At 38.8% G+C, this 13516-nt stretch overlaps 1 protein-coding gene across 1 annotated transcript in view; it reads right to left on the bottom strand.

The window, feature by feature from the left end:
- LOC112502841 (pheophytinase, chloroplastic) overlaps positions 1-13516 on the bottom strand; it is a 35095-nt gene that overhangs the window by 6604 nt on the left and 14975 nt on the right. The window contains exons 2-5 of the mRNA XM_025106841.1: positions 8405-8516; positions 8229-8322; positions 7543-7720; positions 7394-7463 (exon numbers count right to left, since the gene is read on the bottom strand). Of these exons, the coding sequence (XP_024962609.1) occupies positions 7394-7463; positions 7543-7720; positions 8229-8322; positions 8405-8516 (454 nt within the window). The remainder of the gene's footprint in view (positions 1-7393; positions 7464-7542; positions 7721-8228; positions 8323-8404; positions 8517-13516) is intronic.

Consider the following 13516-nt stretch of genomic DNA (forward strand, 5'->3'; position numbering starts at 1 on the left):
AGGAGAATTTGTGTGAATTGTGAATGGTTTTCTCCTGATGTGAAAAGGTGATTATAGCTGCCATGAATTCTGAGTTGATGTGTCTTTAGCGTCGGCAGATTGTTGATGAATTGAAGAGTGCCGATTGTAGGGTTAGGGTTAAAGGGCGCCGGCCGGCAGATGAGTGGTTGAAGGAACAGCACCGGCAGATTAGGGTTGAAGGAACAGCGCCGGCAGATTAGGGTTGAAGGGACAGCGCCGGCAGATTAGGGTTGAAGGGCGCCGATTTTAGGGTTAGGTAGAAGGATCGATTTTAGGGTTAGGGTTAGGGTTAGGGTTAGGCTCTGATACCATATAAAACTTGATATTGATTGTATTGATTGAAAAATAATAATAATCTGATACACCTTATATAGGTAAAACTAATTACACTTTGGACCCTAGACAATATTAATAATATAAACTAGACTAGTTGACTTAGTCTAACAGTGCCTTTCTAGGTTGATGCATAAATCTACTCGATACATGTACTGAATAAGTAATATCAGGCCTTGACACAATGAGATATATTAACCACCAACCAAGCGTCTATACTTCCCTAGATCCTTGAGCAATTCTGTTTTATCCGACAATCATAGATTACGTTCCATTATCTTATCAGCTGGGCAGCCCCTAACAATCCTGCATCCTTAATAATCTCCAAAACATACTTACATTGAGAAATAAATGTGCCTCCTTTTGATGCAGAAATCTCAATGCCAAAGAAGTATCTCAGGTTGCCAAGATCCTTGAGGCTAAATTTAGTATGCAAAAACTTCTTAGCATCAACATACCCACCGAATCATTACCAAGATGTCATCAACACATATCAATAATATGATATAAGACTTCCCTTTTCTGCGAACGAAGAGAGAGTAATCTGCCTTGGACTGCTCAAAACCCGCTGAACGAATGCAGTCCGAGAATTTGAAAAACCATTGGCGGAAGCTTGCTTTAGACCATAGAGGGATTTGTGCAAATGACAAACCAAATGATCCTCCCCCTGTCTCTGAAGCCCTAGCGGCGGAGACATATAAAACTTATCATGGAGATCACCATGAAGAAACGCGTTGTTGACATCCAACTGAAACAATGGCCAACCCTGCAGCTAGAGCAATCACACAACTGACTCTGATTATACGAGCAGTAGGAGAAAAAGTGTCTGCATAATCTAGATCCTCCAGTTGAGTAAAATCTTTGGCCACCAACCGAGATTTATACCTCTCAATCAAACCATCGGACTTCAATTTCACTTTATACACCCAACGAAACCGATGGGACTTTTCCTATAGGAAGAGTGGTAAGAGACCAAGTACCATTAGCCTATAGAGCATCCAATTCAGACTTCATAGCCTCTCTCCATTCTGGGATGGCAACAGCCTCAGAATATGATTTTGGTTCATTAATAACATTTAATTGAGCCGCGAAAGACCAATAATTTGGATCATAACGATGGTAAGAGACATAGTCACTGAGAGGATAGCGTGTACCTTTGTTCGGACCCGGCGAGATAGAAGACGATTGAGTGAGTAAAACTGCATTTAGTTGCAGTCGTAATCCTGCAGTTTTGTCGGTGGTCGAGAAACACGATGGCTGCGACGGATAACTGGTTGCGGGTTGAGGGCTAGATCTGGTTCAGGGAGGTGGTCGAAGGAAGGTGTAATTGGTGGGGATTGAACCGACTCAGACAAACCAGGTGATGAAGATGTCTCCGCTGCCTTAGTAGGGAGGATGGGAACAAAATGGGTAAAAGGGACAGAAGTAGGAGCAGCAAGCTTGGGGATGCTTGCGGGCGACGGGAGTAGGTTTGAACAGTTGGTTGTGGAGTAGGTGAAGAGGAATCGATGGGAACGGCTGGTTGGGGATGAGTGATGGTGGTTGATTAGTCTGAGTTCAAAGACGACAGGAAAAAATGGTCAGATTCTGGGGTAAAGTCAACAGGCGGATGAGGTAAGGGATTGAGGTTTGGATTATGGGTTAGGTGATTAAAAGATAAATCAGAATCGGGTTTTTGACAACAGCATAAGGAAAAGCATGTTCAAATTTTTTTACATCTCGACTGGTGAAAATCTTTTTTGTTGACAGCTTAAACAATTTAAAAGCTTTCTGACCAATAGGATAGCCAAGGAAGATGGAAGGAATGACACGATGATCGAACTTGTGTGAGGGATGTACATTAGTAGCATTGCTAAGCATCCAAAGACTCGAAGATGAGAAAATTTAAGAGGTTTAGAGTATAAGAGTTCAAATGGAGTTCTATGGAGAACAGGTGTTGGCAAACGGTTAATGATATGCACCGCAGTCAAAGCAACATTCTCCCCAAAAGGTAGGAGGTAGATGAACTTGGAATTTTAAAGCACATGCATCTTGGATAATGTAACGGTGTTTGCATTCAACAACTCTGTTTTGTTGGGGAGTGTAAACGCATGAGGTTTGAAAGATAACTCCATTATCTTGAAAATAAGAACGTAGTGAGATGAACTTCTAAAGGTTTTGATGTCAGAGTCAAATTGTGTGAGAACGTAAGTGAAGAATTGCTTGATGAGTTGTTGTGTTTCATCTTTATGCCGCATTAGAAAAATCCAAGTAAAACGGAAACATCATCTACAATAGTAAGAAAGTAATGTGCACCGTCAAGAGAAGGGTGTCGATAGTGACCCCATATATTACAACGAATAAGTTCAAACGGTTAAGTTGATGAAATGGTACTAGTACCAAAGGGAAGACGACTTTGTTTCACCAAAGGACACACATGACACTTTATTCGATTCAATTGAAAATTTTAAGAAACTTTGAGAAATAAAATGTAAACAAGGAGGGGAAACATGATCCAATCTATAATGCCACAAATCGGCAGATGAAATGGCTAGGTTACATGTGGTAAGAGCAAGGTTACATGCGGATTGGTGAAGTTGATGTGGTCTAGGTAATGGTAGGGTAGGTTTACTTGACGCTAAAGCCACCAAATAATATAATCCATTTCGTTCTTTACCCAAACCAATCGTCTTCCTTGTAACCAGATCCTGCAAAATACACCAATAAGGAAAGAATGCTATTGAGCAATTTAAGTCCCTTGTCAAACGGCTAACAAACATCAAATCAACTTTAAAATGAGGCACATATAAGACATCATGAAGATGATAGGCCATATTCAATGGTGAGGACCCCTTTGCATCGATCTTGATCTACTCCCCGTTAAGTAATAAAATGGATGCACCATGTTTCGATTTATTTAACAATTGAGATGAAGTAATGCGGTCTGTTGCACCACTATCAATGATCACCAATTGCGAAATTAATACGAAACAAACCTGGTTGAGCCGGTTTTGTTACCATATTGGCCTTAGCAGTAGAAGCTCGATTCCGGTTAGCCTTTTCAACAGTAGCCATGAATTTACTAAATTGAGCCTCTGTCATAGTAACGTTAGGTCCACTCTCACCATCTAAAACTCCACCGAATTAGCAGCAACTCTGAAATTTTTAGTATTGTTTGAATTGGATCCATTCCCTTGTCACTGCCTTTGTAAGTGTTGTTTTGCCTTTGGGTGACCAAGGGTAACCAATCAATTTCGAGCAGGTTCACCCAATGCGTTTTCTCATTGCAATGGGTACAAATTGGTTGCCCTCTCTCTGATCCATTATGTCGTTCTTGTTGTGACCGGTGACGTTCTTGCTGTGACCAGATAAACCACAAGGGTTTTGTGCATTGATTTGATATGTAACCTAATTACAATCAGTCTCTATATATAGAGATACTAATTACATAGGGATGCCCTCTACATTATACTAATTACACTTAAGTACATTCAATCTAATACACCCCCACAAGCTAAGAACAGGTAATGACTGTGTAGCTTGGATCGTAAGAATAGAAATCTAGGAGTAGGCAACGGCTTCGTGAAAATATCAGCAATCTGCTCTCTTGTGGATATGAATTGTACACGAAGGTATCCTTGAGCAACCTTTTCTCTGACAAAATGAAAATCAACTTCCACATGCTTTGTTCGTGCATGAAAGACCGGGTTGGCTGATAGATAGCTTGCACCTAGATTGTCACACCACACAGGATAGGAGCTGATGGGGCACGAACGCCAAGCTCACAAAGGAGAGCTTGAAGCCAGTTAAGTTCAGCTTTTGTATTCCGACTCAGTAGAGGATCGAGAGAAACAGTGTGTTGTTTGCGAGCGGTCCAATATACAAGGTTAGAAGCCAAATAGATGGCAAATCCCTTCGTGGACTGACGATCATCTAGACACCCAACCCAATCAGCATAGGAAAAGGCTTGGAAAGACTGATCAGCATCGGAGAAGGCTTGGAGAGATAAAGTAGATGCCTGACGAATGAGTAAGCCACAGTCAACAGTGCCTCGAAGATAGTGTAGAATCTGTTTGATGCAGACCAATGTGATTCAGTAGGGGCATGCATGAACTGACCACACTTTATTAATTGCAAAAACGACATCTGGCTGAGAAAGAGGAACATATTGAAGAGCACCAACGACCTGTCTGTATATAACTGGGTCAGAAAAAGCAGGACTGTCAGCTAAAATAGCGAATAGAACGAGGTCATGGGGGAAGGCATGGGCTTAGAGCCTGAGAGGCCTACTCGTTGTAAGAGCTCCAAAATGTACCTCTTTTGAGAAAGGACGATGTCTGGTCCTTGAGGGACGATCTCAATACCCAAGAAGTAGTTTAGAGGGCCTAGATCCTTTATCGCAAAAGCTAATCCCAGTTGTTGACCGATGGCGTCGATAGCAACATTATTGCTTCCCATGATGATGATGTCGTCAACATACACTAAGATGTATAAAAGAGTGCCGGCATGACTGGAAATAAACAGTGAAGGGCCAGTCTTGGAGCCTACAAAGCCAAGGGTATGAAGAGCATTTGAAAGGCGGTGAAACCAAGCCCGTGGGCCTGCTTGAGGTCGTAAATGGACTTGTGGAGTAGACAAACATGATCTGATCGTTGTGGGTCAATAAAGCCTAGAATCTTATATAGACTATTTCAGTAAGGTGGCCATGAAGAAAAGCATTTTGAACATCAAGTGGTCTGAGCGACCATTTCTGAGAAACCGCAAGCGATAAAACAACCCTGATGGTAGTGGTCTTGACAACAGGACTGAAGGTTTCATGAAAACCAATGCCATGTTGCCGAAAACCTTTTGTGACGAGTCTAGCATTGTAACGAGTGATGGCACCTGTCTTGTCCCATTTTATCCTGTAAACCCACTTACAATTAACAACATTAGTATCATGAGCACGAGGAACTAGAGAGCACGTGCCGTTTTTAACAAGAGCGGAGTACTCCTCGTCTATAGCTTGACGCCACTCAGAAGATTTGTTGGCAATGGTAAAAGAGATTGGTTCAATAGGTGTAGTCTAGGAGGTGGTAAGATTAGCTGAGGGATTGAAGGAAACCCGTTGTTTGGGGTTGGGCCGGAGGTTAGAATGACGTTGTCTAGGAGTAGGAGGAGGCGGAGGCGGAGGCGGTGGTGGTGATGGAGAGGAGGAAGTGGATGATAATGGAGATGAACTACTGGTATTTGCATCATTGTGTAAAGAGGTAGTGGGTTCAGGAGAGACCGAGAGATCGGCAAGAAAGTATGTGGTGAACTGGGCGGATCAGCTATTACAGGAGATGGAGCGGTAGGTGGAGTGTTGTTGGTTACCACGTGAGGTGATATCGAGCAAGTGTAGGGACATGATGATGTAGGTGAGGAAGTGGCGACAGTAGGAATAGCAAAGGGGAAGTGGTCTTCAATGAAGCGAACATGACGAGCAAATCCATAAACGCTCGGTCGACAGGTCAAGGCAACGATAGCCATGATGGAAAGGACTATAGCCAAGAAAAACGCAAGGGGTCGACCGAAAGTCAATTTTGTGATGGTTGTATGGTCGAAGGTGAGGAAAGCATTGACAACCGAAGACCCGAAGGAAGGAGTAATTGGAGATCGTTTGAAGAGATGTTCGAGCGGTGATTTGTTTGTGTATTGATTTGATATGTAACCTAATTACGATGGGTCTCTATATATAGAGATACTAGTTACATAGGAGTGCCCTCTACATTCTACCAATTACACTTAAGTACATTCACTCTAATATGACCTAACACCTCTCGAATTTGTTCTGCTGAAAGTATGTTGTACGGCCATGAATGAAGCTCCTCCAATCTCGCTGGGTTATGAACAATGATAGAACGTTGCTTTTCCTCTTGAGAGATGGTGCCATATGCCTTCCACACAGTAGGCAAAGGACTCATCAACAGCATCTGCTCTCTAATTGCATTGAACGTCTCGTTCAAACCCATTAAGAACTGCATCAGCTGCTGTTGATCTGGTACCATAGTAGAATAAAAGGCTAGTTCATCCCATAAACCTTTCAACTTAGTATAGTAGGCTGAGATTGACATCTGCTCTTAGTGTAATGACACAATATCGCTTTGAATCTCAATAACCCGAGGTGCATTACCTTGTGAAAACCTCTCAGCGAGATCTTCCCAAACTTCAGAAGCTGTAGAATAGTAAATGATGTTATTAGCAATTTCTTGACTTACAGTGTTAAAGATCCAAGAATGGACCATGTCACTGCATCTTCACCATGTTGCATAGGCCTTCGGATCCACTTCCTTGACCGGAGCTTCAATAAAACCATCAACAAGTCCTAGCTTGTTCTTTGAATTCAAGGGCTAAGGTCATAGCCCTTTTCCAAGCCATGTAATTATCACCATTCAAGGCTTTGGAAACTAGAATCAAACCGGGATGATCAGAATGAAAGAGTGAAATATGGATCAGAAATAGAGTTGACTTCTGATTTGGATGAATCGGGGTTTGGTTGTTTATCATCATTGGCCATGAAGGCTGGAAGGTTTTAAAAAGACTACACGAGATGAATAAAGTGTAGCATGAAGAAGAGAAGAGCCATGAACTATTCCTTCTCTGATACGATATAATCACAGTAGTGAAATATGGAGAATATGATTCAAGGATGTAATTCATTTCTGTATTAAAAGCTATGAAATATATATATGAAAGTTACAGCTATCAATCACAGAATTAGGAAACACAGCCTAGACAATCAATACTTTCCTATCTTGATTGATATGGAATTAATACTGACAGCTAGGAAAAAGATACCAAAAAACGCTTTCCTTTGTAACATTTTTTTTGTGGTTTTCCCCTTTATCTGACCCCACACACATATATGGATATATGTACAGCGTATAGGAAACAAGTGGATTTCTAATCTTAGCTATCACCAAGACTTTGCTTTCTTCCATTCAAGGGAACAAAAATTCATACCAAGAAAACAGATGTCACATCGAGTTTGTATTCTCATGCACTCTAGTTGTCCAAACAAGCAATAAATGAATAATACCTGTACGAGATCTTCATCCACGGAGTCCTTGTTTCCATAAACTGATAATAATATGTTTCTAAGATTCTCTCTGCACAATAATACAAGTTAAAAGGAGGACGATTCCAAATCCCTATCCCTAATATATGTGTGAAGCAAAAATAGAGAACCTTTGCCTGGCCCGTTCAAAGATGAATGATGCGATTACTTTTTGCTTCAACAAGAAATCAATCAACAATAACAAAGGATATAAAAGCTTAATTCGCCAATCATCAACTATTGCCTTATTGTTCATGCCACCAGCGCAGTTCAACAAAACAAGCCCTTCAACCAGTGACTGCCGAGCATCTAGTTGTCAAAATCACATTAAAGTGGAAAGATATGTTATTAACAGTTTCACCCCCAGAAACAGAAAACATGAAAACAGCAACAATGAAAGAAAAAATAGATGCAAACCCAGAAATTTTTTCATACGGATGAAAATTATAGAAATATTTCACAAAATCATAATAGATTAGTTGGCCTGTTGCTTGTGTTTGTCAAGAAGGATCATTGGTTTGAGTCCTAGGCTGTAAAAAGAAATTTCTAATAGAAACCCAATATTTTAACCTAAAAATCGAGAATTTTTCCAAGAGCAGGATTCAAACCCAGGCTTTTTTGAAGAGAAAACCTTTAACCTACGCCTGAAACCAATTTGACGATCTTAAACTTCTGTTCTAAGTGTATCTTTAAAAATATTGGGAAGAACTACATTTGAAATATGGAGTAAAAGATGCAAAATTCTGTTTTGAAACAGATGGAGTACTATAGCTGAATATAGGCCCCGTGTAAATGTAAATAAGTGCATAAGACCAACCTGCAGCAGCAATAACACATGCAAGACTTCCAACTGAGTTCCCTATCAGCACTGTAGGCTTTTGGACAATTTCTTCCACAAAATCCAATATCAACTGTTATCATTAGATTTGTAAATTTGAAGGCAGGTGGAAATGCATAGCACAATAACGTAACTTGAATCAATCAAAAGTATACCTGTGCCCATGCTTCCATGGTATATTCAAAACCAACGGGCTTATCAGAAGCACCAAAACCAAGAAGATCAATGGCATAAACAGTACTGGTTTGACCCAATGTCGGGATATTCCTGGTAGGTGCTTAAACTTTAAAAGACGAGTTCGAGCATTTGCTAAAGCAATCAGTAGGGAAGGATTGCAACTGTTACATGAACATTTTATACATGCATATATGTAAAACTCATGTGCATATATCAAATAATAAATGGATAATTTTAACTTATTTACCAGGAAGTATAAGAATACGTGTGTATCAGGTATGATGCATTTCAGGAAGCATGCATTCGGCATTTTTGAACTATATATATATATATATATATATATATATATATGCGTTCGGCATTTTTAAACTATATATATATATATATATATATCAATCAGGTGTGGTTTGCCATAATTCTTTCTTTCCTCTTTCCGCATTATCTTACCTATGCTCAAATCGATTTATATGCTATCAAACTACTAGGACAAAACTAAGCGATTTTGCTGCTGGATACACATACATACACACACATGTATATATATATATATATATAGAGAGAGAGAGACATGCAAATATGCATAGGCATGCATACATATATATAGAAAGACTTATCTATAGATGTGGTATCGGGGTCAAATCACATAGGCCTCCAATCCAAGCTAGTATTGGCCCAGCTACACTAAGACCTTCTAGCCCCCACACATGTCCCCAAGGAGTTGACAGCACTGGATGGGAGTCAAACCTGAGTTCTTGATAGCTGCTAACCACAAGTGGCCTAGTGATACATACATATGATAGAAAGACATATAAAGACACATACATACATATATACCTTCTGATATTATCTGAAGCAACTGTATTTTAATCTTACCTGATGGTAGTTATTTGGTAACTGTTTTGGTATCAAAATGACTACCTACCCGTTTGGTAACTGTTGAATCTCCTAATACAACAAAGGGCCTTCGAAGAAATGATACTTCTTCAAGCAGTAGACCATGAATATTAGTTGAGGAGCATATAGTGATATTTTTCCAAGGATAAGGGAGAGTTGGGTGCTTTTGATGTTGGCTGCAAAGAGAAGAAGATAAGGAGGACATTTTTATTAATAAAAGATGAGGAATTTTGAAGACTTAAGATAAGATTTATGTTTCTCTTTAGTACTTCTTTAAAATAATGATGGTCCTGACAGAGATGTGGTAGCTCTTGTACTTGATGGAAATTTGGGCACTTGGTTGCATACGGGTTGAACATGATTCTAAAGAGTGGACCCACATTAGTAGAGTTTTTGGTATAAAATGTTAAGTCAGTTAATTGGTGGATTTAATCTTCAAATGCATGTTACATTTGATGAAAAATCTCTTGTTAGTATGTACCAAATTAGATTGCTATGGTTTGATCAAATGAGTTTAGCATTAAATTCAAAATTTGCAAGAATTTTGCTGGATTTAAGCTAAATCAAGTTAGGATTTAGTTAGATCTCAAGCAAATCTTGTAGGCATGTTAGTAGTTGTGTTGAGGTATCATTTAAGTGTTGATTTCAGCTTGCATGAGTTTGTTTATGCGAGTTTTATCATGAAGTAAGAAGTTGACAGAAAGATTGTTGAAAGTCAAAGGATAACTAGTTCCTTAAAGATGAGATTGACCTATGCATGCAACATATCAGTGACAGATATTGTTGGAAGTTGAAATCTCATTTGTATGTTAAGAAATTTGAAGAAACCAGATAGTCAACCTAGTGTAGTCAAATTTCTGGAAAATGAAAAATCAGAATCGTTAGCTAAAATCCAAGTGAGGTTTTGAAGGATTCAAGCAACCTTTTGTGGTAATGTTAATGATGGTATAGAATAATCATATTGAGCATGGATTTAAAGCTTGCATGTACAAATCAAGTAGAACGATCACTTTGTTGAAATATTGGTATTAGCATGAATCGTCTATGGAAGATGATTATGAGTTCATTTCATCTTGCAAGTTAAATATTTTGAGAAATTTGAAGATTAAGCTTGGATTAGGAATATGTATCGAGTAATCTTTATGTTTGACTTAAGTGGTTAAGTTTATAATCTTGTAATAGAAATTGAGATGAGAATTGAAAGTAATGTTATTTTTAATGTTATAGGAACCACATGTTAGATTTTGGAAACAAATATCAAAATTATTTGGATAATTCAAGGATCACATATAAAACACTTCCCAAAATTTGTGATTTCAACCCTATTGCCTAGGTATCACGAAACCAAAATTGGGATAATCCAAGAACAACAAATCTGGATTGCAGTCAAAATCCAAGATCACAAACACAAAATACCTTGCTTGTTTATGTTGCTTTAGAGACAAAAACCGGGGACAAAAATCGGGCAGAATATCAGTATGCACGAAGAAGATGATCTACAATCATCGAATGAAGCCTTATATAGCCACCGACGGTTAAGTCGGTTAATTTTGGCGGGAAGTCGTGTCTGTTCCCAACAGACGCGACTGTTCGGGTGTTTGGCTGGAAAACAACCACCGAATGCGTTTCTTACATATGGATTGGCGCTGCCCCACACCCCGCAAGGGCGGCCCCCCTGACCCCGCCCGCTGACCGGCCAGTGGGATCACCGCCAGGAGCTCTGCCCCTTGGAACCCCACCAGGGGCATTGACCCCAGACCCCCGTGTTCCTGAAATCAACTTAACTTATCCCAACGTGCACTCCGCACCTCCGGGCTCGAATTATACCTAAGTCTAATTTCAGCTTGTCTCACATTAATCCCGATACTAAATGGCTTGATGACACTAAAATCTCCAACACCACATGCCATGCAGGTTCCTCCTCCAAGTATAGATACATAGAGTGAGACGTGATTATGCCATGGCCAAAGTTGAAAGAAGAGCATAGGACTTTAAGGGCCTCGTTACCATGTGAGTGTATCTTCTTGACAAGCGGCAACTTAATTGACGCATTACACCACTTTTAGCTTATTTTTCGTTACTTTATATTATCAAAAGTCTTTAAATTGAGTACTTTTTATGTAAATTTTATATTTTTACTTTTATAGAGCTTAATTTAACTAATGACCAATTCACTTGCCTTTTGATGTTGGATTATGGCTAGTCTTGTGATTTGTAGGGTTATTGTGAAGATGATGTGGGATGCTATAGCATGGAGGGATGTATGTCTTTTGACTTTGGATGAAGACAAGTAAAGATATGGAGCTTTCAAGAAGCCTTCCAACTATGTGCAATATGGGGACACATGGACCATTGGATAAAAGCTAGATGGACTTATCCTCATCATGTGGTCTCCCCCAAAAACACTATAAATAGGGCCTTTTGTTGTAATAGTTAGATCATCCCTTACATTTCCATCCTTTAAATTTCATCCTAAACGCTTCCTCCCATCTCATCTCTCCCTACCTCTTAGTGCAAAGATGAAACTTTTCCAAAAACCTTTCATCCCTTTGGTTTTATTAATGCTTTAATCTTCAAGTAAATCTTTGCCATCTAAATTAATTGCAAATTTTATTTACGTCTTTACATTAACGTCAAGCTTTATTTTTGTCACTTCTCCTTGCTTCTTTACTTCTCCCGTGTAGCTTAAATTTTTTAACGTAAAATTCCATTTACGTTTTAATTATTAGTCATTGCAAATTATTCATTTTACTTTCTCGTATTTCACGTTACTTCCTTGTTGATTTCCATTTCTCGTAACTTTTATTTCATAGTTATTATAAATGTTCCTTTACATCTTTAAAATGCAAGGAACCCAAGGAATGATAAGCTAACCACCTTAGCTTGGATGTGGGGTGAAATTAAGACATAAAAAGCCTATTTTGATGGTAGGAGTTTGTTATTTGGTAACAAATCTTTCCAACCATTCATTCAAGGTTATATTGTTAAAAATCACATCTATTGACAAGTTGATCATTGTTAAAATGTTAAAGTGTGATGGACTTAAATAAGCCATCTTGAACACATCAACTTGGATGATATGGAGGTATAATCGAGAGAGTTACTTAGAATCAAGAAGACTTGTTTTTATTCCGTACAACTTATACAAGGGATAGATCATGTCATTGCCAGGACTTCACTTTATTTTGGAAACACTAGAGTTAGTCCTTGGATGCGTGCCTTTCTCAACCTCGGAAGAGTACCTTACGAAAGCTGATGGTTAGATAAAATGAGTTGTTGGTCTCAAAGTTCTATCTGCTTTATTTGCTTTGAAAACTTAACGGATCCCTACACCCTTGCTTCCTTTAATTGATTGTTTAATTCAATAGTTTTTAAAAAAACCAAAAATCATTTCTTCAAAATCACCATCTGGACTCATCTCTCTTACTGTACTTAAAATCAAGACTTTCACTCTTTTTTCCCTATGGATCGATACTTAGTATCTTTACCGTTTTATTACTTGTAAAAGATGACAATGGATTGAGAAATGTATACTTGCGTTAATCTCCATTTGCTATTAGTCTGAGAGGTTTATTTTATATAAACCTTGCAACACTTCCATTTTATAAAATTGAAATTCATGTGAAATTTGATGATCAAAGATTAATGAAGCATATACAGTTGAACTTTGAATATACAACCATTTAGCAAAATCGTTAGATACTAGAAAAGATGAACGGAAGTATGTTATGACAGTGTTTATGATGCAAGTGATGTATAGTTGAATGATTTATGTACCTAATAAATTAAAGCACGCATCTCAAGTGAAACCGTTAAAGCCGAGAAGATCATAGTAAAGACAAGGAAAGAGTTAGACAGATGTAAGTATGACCATCTAAGGGCAGGTTTGATGTAAGTTTGGTATATACAATGTCATGAATATACAGGATCCAATAGTAAGTAGTGGTAGGGGTGTATCATTGACTGGGTCGGGGGAAATATCACTGGCCGATGATAAGTGTGTATCAGGTGGTGGAACAGGAGACGTACCAGAAACATCATGCACCGGTAGGCACTCGTGGGTCTCAGACACTTGTCGTTGGCGTTGTCGAACATACACATTATTAAACTTGATATTGATTTGTATTGATTGAAAAATAATAATAATCTGATACACCTTATATAGGTAAAACTAATTACACTTTGGACCCTAGACA

This window comes from Cynara cardunculus, unplaced genomic scaffold (genome assembly GCF_001531365.2).
Source record: "Cynara cardunculus var. scolymus isolate 2C unplaced genomic scaffold, CcrdV1 Un_Scaffold_2052, whole genome shotgun sequence".
NCBI lineage: Eukaryota > Viridiplantae > Streptophyta > Magnoliopsida > Asterales > Asteraceae > Cynara > Cynara cardunculus.